At 35.6% G+C, this 14,589-nt stretch overlaps 1 protein-coding gene across 1 annotated transcript in view; it reads left to right on the top strand.

Annotated features, from left to right (window-relative positions):
- Positions 1-14,589, top strand: part of slc4a11 (solute carrier family 4 member 11) — a 95,039-nt gene that overhangs the window by 26,445 nt on the left and 54,005 nt on the right. The window contains exons 2-3 of the mRNA XM_054613318.1: positions 2,355-2,405; positions 8,412-8,528. Of these exons, the coding sequence (XP_054469293.1) occupies positions 2,355-2,405; positions 8,412-8,528 (168 nt within the window). The remainder of the gene's footprint in view (positions 1-2,354; positions 2,406-8,411; positions 8,529-14,589) is intronic.

Below are 14,589 nucleotides of genomic sequence, written 5' to 3'. Positions count from 1 at the left end.
TATTCATTTTCATTTTCCATAAAAATAGCTGAGTAGGAATGTTTTCTTTTTCAGAATAAGGACAAAAATGTTATTGTTTTATTGTTATGGTTTTGCTGCCTAAAACAGACTGGTCGTGACAGTTTTGTAGCCCAAATTTAACTGTTTGTTTTATTACCTAAACCTAACTGTTTGTGATTTTGTTGCCTAAACCCAACTGTTTGTGATTTTGTTGCCTAAACCCAACTATTGGTTTTGTTGATTAACCTATTTGTTGTTTTTGTAGCCTCAACCTAACTGTTCATGGTTTTGTTGCCTAAAACTCACTGTACGCAGTTGTTGTAAGCCCAACCACGATGTTTTTCCTCAACCTAGCTAGGCAGTGTAGTTGCATCAACCCAACTTTCGTTTTGAATGTAACGTTGGCCACGAAGTAAAGGGACCATTCGTGTCCCTGTACAAGAAACCAATAGATGAGACCGTGTTTGTGCTTGTACATACATGGGTGTGATTGTACCTTTGTGTTGGATGGCTGTGATTTTAGCAGGAAAATGCCCTCGAGACATGCTGTTGATCTCTGGTTACGGGACGAATATGTAAACATATCGGGTTAATACTCAAGAGGAGACTGACTGAAGTCCCCCCCCCCACTTCCTTCAGCATGAGCCCACAATGTCTCAATAGCCTTCAGAGTAGCCCCTCTCCATATCTGCCTCGTCTTTTCTGTGCCATCCGCATGCAGCACACATCCACAGGGACGCGTGACAAACACTCTGAAATGCTGTTCTCCAGATTCCCTCTCAGTGCATTTGTAGTGGAGCTCTTAACCAGATTAAGTTTAATTCCAAAATGAGGTACCCAACGTTTTTAAAATGCGGCACCGTACCATAGCAAAACGACTGCTGGCCTGGAAGCTAAACTCACTATGGATTATCACTGACTGTTGGAGCAACATCAAGACCTCTGCTGATGAAAAGAGTTGGTGTTGCTGCATATAAACATTGCCTGTTATCATTTTTTTCTGCCTAATGAACATGTTAGGAATACATTAAAAAAAAAAATCAAATCCCTTTATGGGAATTATTCTTTTCATCTTCTGGGTTGAACTGCACACTTTGTGAGTGTCTTTGACAGCTCATTAGGACGTAACATTTTACTTTACGATCTTATTAGTATTTACTGTTTATCTGCTCATTTTCTTTTATGGCCACGAATCTCATCAGGGCAACAGGTTGAGCAATGAACACACAGTGTCTTTAGGTCAACTAGAAGCAATATGACATTGAGGATAGGTAGTGGATTAATCATTTGAGGGATTTTAAATGTAAAATGCATCTAAAATGCTTCATTACCAGAACTAAATACAACCGATGACCAAATCAGAAGCACTTTCCAAAGAATATTTCATAGTCACTTGAGGAATTTCAATAAGGAATATCGCTACTTTGTTTTCAAAGCCTCAGTGAATCTAAAGTTAGAGCGTCTTTATCTTCTGTACTATGACATATTCCACAGTGTAACAGGATATATGAGTAGTGTACAAAACAGATTTTGTATTTGACTGCTCAAAAGTGGGCGGGTCTAAGAATGTAGCGTGATACGGAGTGACAGCAGACAGTGGCTCCACAAACACCTCTGTTGTCGCTAAAAGTTGTACTTTGTAAAAGCAGTGCAGTGGTGTTGGATGGGAATGTAGTCTTGTAGAACTACAGATTTATCTAAAGCCTTAAAGTTAGCAGAGGGAGCAGTCTGGGGGGATGGATGACGCAAGAAAATACCAGACTCTGACACGGGAGGCCTCTGCTTTGTATCTAAATCCAACCAAACCTTGAAAACCATAGAAAATATTCAATGTGTTTTCTCGAGGGCAATTTCAAATTATGTGTTTTTTTGTTAAATTTGGAGGCCTTCTCATAAAACTTTTACAAAAACATACTTTTAAGTAGTTTAACAAAAACTCAAAATGTCATAAATATGAAAAACCTTTGCACAACTTACTGTATTCTACATTATTGAAGTTTTCAGTGTGTCACTGGTAGAGAGTCACGTCTTCCTAATGGCCATTAGGAGGCAGATACTTGATGAGTGAGTGACTGGATGAATTCATTAATAGTATTTTTGTGAAGTGGATGCATGATATGCTTACATTTAAATGCACCAGTCTTTCCCTCTTCAACATCATCACCTAACGACTAACAGAAGTCGGATAATGGCTCGCGTTTGTATTTTTTTTAACCGTCTCTCAAACCAACAATTACTGTGTAATAAAAATAACTCATCTCAAAATGAGAATTGCTCCCAGCAGGGCCAGTAACTGTTAGCAGCTTCACCTCAGTGACTCTCTCTCTGTTGTGCTCTCTCTCTCTCTCCTGCAGAGGCACCTCCCTCTGGGATGTCCAAGAATGGATACTTCTTTCAAGAAATGGGTGAGTCTGAGCCAACGCACCAACATATCGTCTCTTTTACTGCGATGCTGCTTTATTTGTACTATTGCCATTATTTTATGTTATATCTTAGTTTATTCTTATCGTATCTATTGGTTTTATTGTTTCATCTATTGTACTGTTTTTTCGGAGTCATTTTTCCTTTGTTTGTCTTGCTCTTGTTGGGACTTACTCTTGAGCTTTCTGTTTGTTAAGATAAGATAAGATAAGATAAGATAAGATAATCCTTTATTAGTCCCACAGCGGGGAAACTTGCAGGATTACAGCAGCAGAGAGGATAGTGTAAACCAGAGGAATAAGTAAAAAAACAAGATCAAAACAAGTATTATAAATAAGTCAATAAGTAATCACACAGTAAAGAATAATAAATAAGTAAAAAAACTTTAAATATCCACAATAACTAAAATATTATATATAAACAGACAGAGTAACGTTAGTAATGCAAGCATTGCCGTGCTTTGTCTGTCAAAGCACTTTGTAAACTCTCTTTTTAAAGGTGCTATAATATTAAAGTTATTATTATTATTATGTGAATGCAACGTACACTAAAATATCAACATCAGCCAGTTTTGTTTTACAATAGAAAACATAGCAAGCAATAATAAAGAATACATGAGTTAGATTGAGGGCTTTAATGCTATTTCTTTGAATATGGGAGTGCATGACGCACCCACACTGTTAATCTGTTCCTACATTGTTAAATTTACTTTAGTCATCTATAATTTAGCACACGATCAAATGTTAAACAGACTTTATGAATAGTTTCATCATGTTGAGGTTATAATATGCTGGCAGCCAAACATCTAGCAGTATTAGGTGGAATGTTTTCTTTCATGTTAATGATGTCGTAAATCAATCAAACCTTAAATGTCAATATGACAACTTTGTCATTTCCATTAGTTTTTATCAGCTCTCTTGCATGGCACATACTTTATAGATGAGGAGATCTTCGAGTGTTAAAAAAATGGATATGAATTTCAACCTGATTATTCAAACACTTAATATTCTATATGCTCACTTGGGAAAAAAGAGTCGGAGCGTCATTCCAGCTGCACTACATTTACGGTTGGCTCCACAATGTGAATAGAAAAGTGTGAGCTTCTAATGACGGCTAATTCGATTTTTCTTTTTTATTATTTCCATATTTCCAATGATGTGCTCCGTACAGTAGTGAAAAGATTTGATTTATAAATTAGAGCTGCAGCACAGACGCCTGTAAAAACTCTCCCAGCTCTCACACTCCACTGCATTTGGATATAAATAATAAACTTTGCTCCAGCTGTTGTGATAACGGCGGTTTCATTACCTTCAAGCCAAGGAGAGGCGCCCAATTAGTATGTGCAGCACAAGCAGTCAGGACGGAATATGCTTGCATTGGAGCTCCCTGTCTCCACACAGCCAATTATTCCCCTCCTGCAACACACAGATTCACTCAGCAGCATCATGGAAGGCCTCCCGCTGCAGCCCGACACAACTGTCGTTAATAGGCAGCATTTTATCCAGATATAAATGCGATAGCATTACTGTAGGCAAGTAAGCATTATCCAGCATCCGTTATCTCAGACCTTCATTAGTGAGGGTCGTTCTGGAAGCTTAATGCACTTCAGGATCAAAGGCTGTGATCAGGGTGACCTGAAAAATGATATTTGTTTAATGTCTTGCTCCGTAGAAGTGATCCTGTTGTATCGCTGCCTTCTGTGTCATTATTCTCTTTGTTAGTGTGTTAATAGTTGATATGTCTCCGAGTCATATTAACTATTAATGTGCTCATTGAGTGTGCAATGAAAGCAGATGTGAGTGAGTTTATCTGATTATGTCTGCACGATTTGGGGTTTAATTATGTTCTTTGTGGCTCACAACAAAGCAGACAAAAGAAACTAACACAAGAAACGTGCAATAAGTGAAAAACAACAATAATGTGGAAATACTTTTGTTATATAGGGATATTTATTTGTGATTTTCCGTGATTTTTATCTGTGAATTTGTGGATTTCCGGACTTAATTCAAGTGTTCCCTGAGGAAATTGTTTAGCAGAGGTGGTAACCCACTCAAATCCTCACACAAATAATCATGTGATCTTTTCAGTGAATAAATAACGGTCTAAATAATAGCTACACTTATTTCATATATGGAATTTACGACGTGCAATGCTACGTCAGCTCTTTTCCTTTGAGCTTGATGTCTTACTTTATGTGTATTCATTTTTGATTAGTGGAGGTGGTCTTCAGTTCAGTCGGGTTGGCCTGTCTTCACTTAAAAGAACTGTAGGAAACGTTTTAACCCTGGAAAGTTCCACACAGTGAAACACCAACATGACCTTCATCCATACAGTATATCGTCATCTTTGCTTGTACATACTGTACATATTTCAGACACCTGTTTCAGATTTGGACCTGAAGCCATTGTTTCTGTGTATTCTCTCGCCAACGGCACCAGACTCCATTGAAAAAGAAAGAGTCATTTTACAGCTGCCTCCATCGGTTAGTTAGGTTGTGTTATTGTGTGACTTTGGGGAATCCGAACTGACCCTTTAAAACACCAAAGTCACACAATAACACAATTATCCCATCAAGGCAGCAGTAGACCAGCAACCCACGTGTTCTGCGAGCTAAAATTACTGTTTTTTTTTTAGGGGGTACTTCCTTTTAGGTGGCTAAAATACGTTTTGCTGCTGACCCGTCCACAGCAGTACATTGCTTTGCTTCTGTGCCGGTATTTTTCATCAAATGGCTTGTTTTGTCTTAATAAATACTAAGAACTATTCAGTTTGCTATAAAATAATTCAAAGAAAAGAGCCGGTCTTCATATTTGAAATGCTGCAATTAGTACATTTTTGGCATTTTTACAAAAAAACACTGTTGATAATCAATCATTTCACCTCTATTTTGAACTGTTGTTTGGACAAAATGAGAAACTTGAAGTCGTCCCTTTGGCATTTTATAGACAAATTAATCAAACAATAATTGACAGATGATTCTATCTACGTTTGCTGCAGCGATAGACAACTCGTGTTGTGTAATTCTCAGCACAAAAGTTCAAAACATCTTTAATGATGCAAATGAAGCTGCGGTCGCGGCTGTTTGCATCTCTGTAGTCTCTCTGTATGTCACATGTCAAAGGCTGCTGCAGAACGCTGCAGGTTTGAAGGAAACACATCAAGCATTCAGTGTTTTCATATCAAACATCACTCGTCTCTCGACCCTGTTCCTTCTACATGTTGCATGCTCCGCTTCACGCGTCTGAACTCAATTTATCATTCTAATCAGGATGTGAAAAGAATCCAGATTGAGATTTTTAATAAAATCAGCCCTAAATATGAGAAGTAAATTGTATATTTGGAGTTTGATATTGAAATAAATACATATATCGGAAATAAAAAGCAGATAAAATAGAATATTTACAAACCAAGTGATGAATATTTTATAAATGTTGTTCTGAAATTGAAGTGAAACCGTCGGTCTGCTCCTTTTGCTCGCTAGCCGCTGTTTCTCTCTCTCAAGGTGGTTTGAAAGTCAGAGCCGAGCCGGTGAGTCTGAGGCACAGGAGAGCGATGCAGGCAGGCAAGGCGACGACACAGCGAGGTTCAAATAATGTCAAGTGCTGAGGGATGATCCTGATGCAAGACAAACTGAATGAACTGAAATTGGGGCCTCCTCACGGATAAGGTCAGCGGATAAAGAGCACGAGCATTGTTCTCGTCGCCGGGTGATATTTGGGAGCCCACTAGTTACTGTAGGTTTGGATTTGGAGGAGACTGCTGTGTCGGGAAAAGAGAAGGAAAAAAAAGGGGGGGGGATGAGTCATACAAACAGGCTCCGGGCTGAGAGCTGTGATGCTTCCTACCAAACAAAATCCTGTCCATTACAAACCCGTCTACCTGCTGAATCATGAAAGATGTGTGTTTACATCAGAACAGCCAACAAACAAACAGCATTTCTTTGACAATCTGAGACGTTTGTTTTTTTTGATTTCTAGACGTGGAGGTCCTCTGCTATACATTAAAGCATTGGTATTCAATTTAAATTCAAAGATGTACACTTAGAGGACATTTCTTCAGGCTAAAGTCTGGAACATCATGATATGTTTAACTTGTGATTCAGTAACATAATATCAAAGTAGCAGCTTGGATTGTTTTCTGCGCCCTCAGTTTGGATTTGAGTGGGTCTGTTTGCTCAAAGGATTTGTGCTTTGTCTCATAGTGGAGCTTTTAATAATCGCCACAGTCTCAGAACATATACATACTGGTTTTGCACTGAATGTAGGAAAAATGAACATGTATCAGTCTGTTCATTGTTGATTTAAAAGCTCTGTTTACACTGTCCATGTTTCTCTTTTTAGAGAACGCCACATTAAATTCACATGACTAACTGACTTTGGCAGGGAGAGGCCAGAGAGCACGCGACGGAATCTCAACGGCTGTTTTCTCCAAAATCGCCCACCCTAGCTTTAAATGACTTCTTTTTAGTGTGTGTGCCTCCCCTGCCTCTGGGGCCGCACCCAAAAATGTGTGTGTGTGTGTGTGTGTGTGTGTGTGTGTGTGTGTGTGCTTTTCACTCTCTGACTCAACATGCAACCTTAATGCACAGATTATTTGGCTGAGCAGCATCACGTGAGATGATTTACAACTCATGCAATTACAATAACCAGTGCTGTAAAGGCTAGAAAAGAGGTGCCGGTTAAAAATAACAAAATAATTCATAGGTTTAAGGTTCGGGTCCAGATAGGACGGCGTCTGGTTCCGGACCTGGACTGCGGCCTGCCTATAAGTGACCTCTAAATATGCACAACATTGCAGTCTAGATATCCACCGGTAAATAATGCCACAATATAAAACAGAGGAGCTACAATCCAGGACTAACAGAGCACTGATCAAGCAGACAGTATCTTCTCTTTTTACATTTTGTTTTTCTGTAACATTCAAAACAAAGCGAGTTACATCTTTGGTTATTGTTTAGTAAACTCTTAAACCTTTTTGACATTTTCCTCCCTCCCATTTTGATCTCTCTATACAGATGTTTTTGTAATTTCTGACACTGAAATCAGACCAATTATCAAATATACAGAGAACTGTTAAACCATTTGCGAGGAAGATTTCCTGGTTTTCTTCGTCTACTAGGATAGAAAACTGAATATCTTTAGACTGCTGGTCCGACACACAATAGATATTAAAATGTTACCATAGGCTCTGGTACCTTGTGTTTTATTTATCTATTTGCTGGAACTTAAAAGAGCAAATGATTAATTAATGAATAGAGAAAATAATTGGAAGATTAATCAATAATGAATGTGTGTTAGTTGCAGCCCTGAATATAAAACAAACCTATAAAAAGCCTGTTTTTCACCACATCCTGTATTTTTTTTTTTAACTCTTAACCTCACTGCAGTAAATCTGAGCTCATATCTGACAGGTGAGCCTCCCTGTGACACGCTTCAGGTGACACTAGAACAATATTTGCATCTAATTCAGAGCATTTTTTTTCTAAGCACCAGATGCCTATTACAGTGACGGTTCATTGACTATCAGATAAGCTGTCACAGAAAAGCATAAATCTCTTCTACAGTTATAATATTTTGTCACTGTCTGAATTTTTTGTTAAGCACAAATCAGGGAAGATTTTGCTTTAATAGGATTATTTCCTTCTCATATTGTTATTGTACGTTTTTGCATAATAATAAAACTTGATTTTTGTAATTCAGAACTTCAGAATAACATAATACAGCCTGGTATTTTTATTTATCTGCTCATTTTAAGAAAGTATTCATTCTTTTCTGACAACATAACACTTGGGAATTTACATACTTTCTTTATTTTATTGCAAATACATAAGCATAATTTGTCCTTCAAGTCTAGCTGTCTGCTGATATATTTATGCAGTAAGAACCTGTTACTTTGGCTGAAGATGATAACAATAATAAAAGCGGGCTTGCTGCTCCGCCTGGTCGCCGCGGAGGTTTTCTGGAGGTGACCCTGTGCTGTTGTGTCCCCAGAGCAGCGGGAGGTGGAGCAGGAGGAGGGCAGCGAGGGCCGAGAGGAGGGACAAGACTCCCCGATCGCCTGCGGAGATGACATCCACCTCTACGACAACCAGATCAGCCCCGGGCCAGGTCAGTGCACGGAGAGAGAGGGAGTGTGTGGTGGGGTTTTACAAAAACCTACCGTCTTTATCCAAGCATAAAAAGCTTAAAGTGGCCCTATTTTTTCCACTTTTTCCCTCTCCTTTAGTGAGTTATATATATTTTTGTACATGTAAAAGGTCCGTAGAGTGTAAAGCCTGAAGTCCACGCCTAAAAGGAGTTACCCTCCCCTTCAGAAGCTCCTGAGCTTCTGAAACGGCTCCATTGAATTCTCTCCTTCACTTCTGTAACTTTATGAGGTCATAATGTAACTTTATGAGGTCACAATGTAACATTATGAGGTCACAATGTAACTTGTGACGTAAAACTCCTTCCTGCTAGTTTGGCCCTCAAACAACAAAAGAGAGAGACGGATCTTAAGCTCTGGAGGAAGAGTTTTTTGAAATGTGAAACGTTGACCAATCACAACAGAGCGGGCTAGCTGACCAATCAGAGCAGACTTTGCTTTCTGGAGGGAGGAGCAAACGCTACAACGGAGCGTTTCAGAGAGAGGGTGAGAAGAGGTGTTGCAGGACAGCCAGGAGGAGAAAAACAAGGAGGATTATGAGCATTAACGCATGTAAACATGTTGTAACTGGAACTTGAGATAAAAATATGCACCCGGAAAATAGATTTTGAATGAGGTTTTCCTACTTCACAAACAGAGCCAGAAGTTGTGGTTTCAGAAATCCCTCATGTAAAATATATTCTTGTCTCACTACGACCTTTGACCTGATCTGATTTTACGTGAGACTCTCACAATCAGCTCGCCCAGGTATCAAAAACAGCTCATAAATTGTCCAGCTGCATCTCTGAATATGCCAGTTAATAATCCCCTCTACCTTTCAACCGTGTGATCTGTATCAGCTGATCATTTCTTTTATGTTGCTCCCTCGCACTTATATCATAACATGAGACGCGCACTCTTCAGAGGCTGTGCGTGTCTGCAGTCATGACAGATCTCCAGAGGCATCATTCAAGACGACAGCAAAAAGAAAGAAAGAAAAAACCTCAAAACAACTTTGGACTAATTTCCGTGGAGGTCTGGTGGAGTTCGTCCAGAGCCTGATGGCAGGTGTTAACTTGACAGACAGCTCCTCAGCTGCAGGTGCAGATGATTTTGACCCCAAAACCAGAAACCTCCCCCCCCCAATGTGTCAACAGGTGACCGTTGCCGCGGCAACAGTCAAAGTTGCACCACGGGGAGAGGAGGCGATAGAGAGAGAAATGCCCGTTGCCTTTGAATGTGACAGGTGACCATGTCACTCGGGCTCATTCTCCATACATAGTAACACTTAAGGCGTCTGACAAGAGAGCTGGAGCGGTGCATGCTGGGAACAAGTTAGGAGGAGAAAACAACAATGAAAACCTCTCCGTCTCAAGTTGGACAGGTGCTGAGAGTGTCAGGTCTAAAATGAGAGCGTTAAGTAGTTGAGTAGAGTGGTGTAAACGGTCACAGCAGAACAGGTAATACAGTAAATACTCATTATCATGAATGTTAACATGGAGGTGTTTAGACCTCAAGGATGTAAAACTAAATTATAAGACCAAAAATATCAAAACTACATCTTCTGAAATTAGCTCAGTGGTCACATCTTTATGCTCGTATATAAGATATCTATATATAATGCTACTATGCCAGCCATGCTTAGATGCTGCAGTACCTGTTGTGTAAACCTTTACTGCATTTTCTTCTTCACCACTTCATACGACAATATCATTTCCACATTTTATGGAAAATGAAATAAGAAAATGCAAAATAATATAACGTGGGAAGGATGGAAACAAAAAAGTTCAGTACATTGTTTTAACTGTCAGAATAAAGAAAAACAATTACGACTGCTCCATAAAGATGAGACCGAAAATGGGATTATTTTTTTTTTAAATCGTAACATCAGTAGTAAAAAGTACATTCACACTACAACACTTCAGGTCTTATTAAAAACGGGTGTTAGCAATGATGTGCCATGGCTGTTAAAACATTCACTTTCCTTCCTGAAAACAAGAAGCTTCATGTCATTGATGCAAAAAAAACATATATATATTGATTTATTCTATATATCTTTGTACATCTGGAGCGGAATCTATTCAATTTTGTCACAAAAGTCTTCCTGGACTCAACGGTGAACTGATCAAAAGTTGGAGGTCAAAGGTCAAGCTCACCACGTCCATCTGATTCTCGTGATAACTCATGCCTTGAGGGAAACATTTGGCACTTTCCCTCAAGGTTGAACTGACTATGTGGTCAAATGTCACTGTGACCTCACAACGTTTTGGGCCAAGAATTTATAGCAAATTCTGACAATTTCACACAAATGTCTAAATGACATTTTGGACAGACATGGGTGTAAACTGCACCACCTTCTGCCCTTAGAACCTCGACTCCAATAAGAACAAAATAAATGTTTAAGTGGGAAAAAATGGAGAGAACCTCAGGAGGAGCAATTTAGGAGGGAACCCTTTTCCTGGACAGACATAATTGCAATAGATGTAGACACAACTAAAATATTAAATTACAATATAGACTATCTATATGATAAAATATACACAGATTTAAAAATATGTGAAGAAAATGATTCTGTGAGTCGTCGAAAAGCTAAAACCTGAGTCACATGACCTCTTCTCCTGGAAGTAGGCGAAGCAACACAAACACACATGAACATAAACATTCCAGACGTTAGATAAATGATATCATCTCCTGCTTTATAAGAGCATTAAACTGAGCCCTAATCACAAGTTCATACCACACTCAGGTTTGTCATGCCCGACCGTATCTGTTCCCAGATTATCAGAGCATTATTTACTGACTGCATGTTTGTTAGTGTGTCTAGTTGTCACATACATTAGAAAAATATCCTCATTTTAGTAAAATATCTACAATTTTGAAAAATTTCATCAATTTTGAAAAATATCCTCACTTTATTAAAATATATTTTGAAAAATATCCTCACTTTTTAAAAATATCTTAATTTTGAAAAATATCCTCACTTTTGAAAAATATCTCAATAAAATATCTTACTTTTGAAAAATATCCTCACTTTTGAAAAATATCCTCACTTTTATCAAAAAAATATCCTCAAAAATTTTGAAAAATATCCTCAATTTTTAAAAATATCCTCACTTTTGAAAAATATCCTTTTGAAAAATATCTCACTTTTGAAAAAATATCCTCACTTTTGAAAAAATATCCTCACTTTTGAAAAATATCCTCAATTTTGAAAAATATCCTCACTTTTGAAAATATCTCACTTTTGAAAAATATCCTCACTTTTGAAAAATATCCTCACTTTTGAAAAATATCCTCACTTTTGAAAAATATCCTCACTTTTGAAAAATAAAATATCCTCACTTTTTAAAAATATCCTCACTTTTGAAAAATATCCTCACTTTTGAAAAAATATCCTCACTTTTGAAAAATATCTCACTTTTGAAAAATATCCTCACTTTTGAAAAATATCCTCATTTTAAAAATATCACTTTAGTAAAATATCTACTTTTGAAAAATATCCTCATCAATTTTGAAAAATATCCTCACTTTTGAAAAATATCCTCACCTTTTTTGAAAAATAAAAAAATATCTCACTTTTGAAAAAATCCTCAATTTTGAAAAAAATATCCTAATTTTGAAAAATATCCTCACTTTTGAAAAATATCCTCACTTTTGAAAAACATCCTCACTTTATCCTAAAATATCCTTTTGAAAAAATATCCTTTTTGAAAAATATCCTCACTTTTGAAAAATATCCTCACTTTTGAAAAATATCCTCACTTTTGAAAATATCTCACTTTTGAAAAAAAATATCCTCACTTTTTGAAAAATATCCTCACTTTTGAAAAATATCCTCACTTTTGAAAAATATCCTCACTTTTGAAAAATATCCTCACTTTTGAAAAATATCCTCACTTTTGAAAAATATCCTCACTTTTGAAAAATATCCTCACTTTTGAAAAATATCCTCACTTTTGAAAAATATCCTCACTTTTGAAAAATATCCTCACTTTATCCTCAAAAAATATCCTCACTTTTGAAAAATATCCTCAATTTAAATATCCTCACTTTTGAAAAATATCCTTACTTTTGAAAAATATCCTCACTTTTGAAAAATATCCAACTTTTGAAAAATATCCTCACTTTTGAAAAAATATCCTCATTTTGAAAAATATCCTCACTTTTGAAAAAATATCCTCACTTTTGAAAAATATCCTCACTTTTGAAAAATATCCTTTTTTGAAAAATATCCTCACTTTTGAAAAATATCCTCACTTTTGAAAAATATCCTCACTTTTGAAAAATATCCTCACTTTTGAAAAATAAAAATATCCTCACTTTTGAAAAATATCCTCACTTTTTTTGAAAAATATCCTCACTTTTGAAAAATATCCTCACTTTTTTTGAAAAATATCCTTTTGAAAAATATCTTTTTGAAAAATATCCTCACTTTTGAAAAATATCCTCACTTTTGAAAAATATCATCAATTTTGAAAAATATCCTCACTTTTGAAAAATATCCTCACTTTTGAAAAATATCCTCAAAAAATATCCTCACTTTTGAAAAATATCCTTTTGAAAAATTTTTTGAAAAATATCACTTTTGAAAAATATCCTCAAAATTTTTTTGAAAAATATCCTCAATTTTGAAAAATATCCTCAATTTTGAAAAATATCCTCACTTTTGAAAAATATCCTCACTTTTGAAAAATATCCTCACACTTTTGAAAAAAATATCTCAAAAAATATCCTTTTTTTGAAAAATATCCTCACTTTTGAAAAATATCCTCACTTTTGAAAAATATCCTCACTTTTTTGAAAAATATCCTCACTTTTGAAAAAATATCCTCACTTTTGAAAAATATCATCACTTTTGAAAAATATCCTCACTTTTTAAAAAATATCGTCAATTTTGAAAAATATCCTCACTTTTGAAAATATCCTCACTTTTGAAAAATATCCTTTACTTTTGAAAAAAATATCCTCACTTTTGAAAAATATCCTCACTTTTGAAAAAATATCCTCACTTTTGAAAAATATCCTCACTTTCCTCACTTTTGAAAAATATCCTCACTTTTGAAAAATATCCTCACTTTTGAAAAATATCCTCACTTTTGAAAAATATCACTTTTGAAAATTTTCACTTTTGAAAAATATCCTCACTTTTGAAAAATCCTCACTTTCTAAAAATCCTCAAAAATTTTTTTGAAAAATATCCTCGCTTTCTAAAAATATCCTCATTTTTGAAAAATATCCTCACTTTTGAAAAATATCCTCACTTTTGAAAAATATCCTCACTTTTGAAAAATATCCTCACTTTTGAAAAATATCCTCACTTTTGAAAAAATCCTCACTTTTGAAAAATCCTTTTCACACTTTTGAAAAATATCCACTTTTTTGAAAAATATCCTCAAAAATATCCTCACTTTTGAAAAATATCCTCACTTTTGAAAAATATCCTCACTTTTGAAAAATATCCTCACTTTTGAAAAATATCCTCACTTTTGAAAAATATCCTCACTTTTGAAAAATATCCTCACTTTTAAAAATATCCTCACTTTTTGAAAAATATCCTCACTTTCCTCACTTTTGAAAAATATCCTCACTTTTAAAAATATCTTGAAAAAATATTTTTTAAAATATCCTCACTTTTGAAAAATATCCTCACTTTTGAAAAAAAATATCCTCACTTTTGAAAAATATCCTCACTTTTGAAAAATATCCTCACTTTTGAAAAATATCCTCACTTTGGTAAAATCCTCACTTTAGTAAAATATCTACAATTTTGAAAAATATCCTCAAATTGAAAAATATCCTCACTTTTTAAAAAATATCCTTACCTTTGAAAAAATATCCTCACTTTTGAAAAAAATATCCTCAATTTTGAAAAATATCTTCACTTTTGAAAAATATCCTCAACTTTTAAAATATTCTCACTTTTGAAAAATATCCTCACTTTTGAAAAATATCCTCACTTTTGAAAAATATCCTCACTTTTAAAAAATATCCTCAAAAAAAATATCCTCACTTTTGAAAAATATCCTCAAAAATTTTAAAATATCT

This window comes from Anoplopoma fimbria, chromosome 15 (assembly GCF_027596085.1).
Source record: "Anoplopoma fimbria isolate UVic2021 breed Golden Eagle Sablefish chromosome 15, Afim_UVic_2022, whole genome shotgun sequence".
In the NCBI taxonomy this organism is placed as follows: Eukaryota; Metazoa; Chordata; class Actinopteri; order Perciformes; family Anoplopomatidae; genus Anoplopoma; species Anoplopoma fimbria.
Note: the sequence above shows the minus strand (reverse complement) of the source record. Positions and strands in the feature narration are given on the sequence as shown.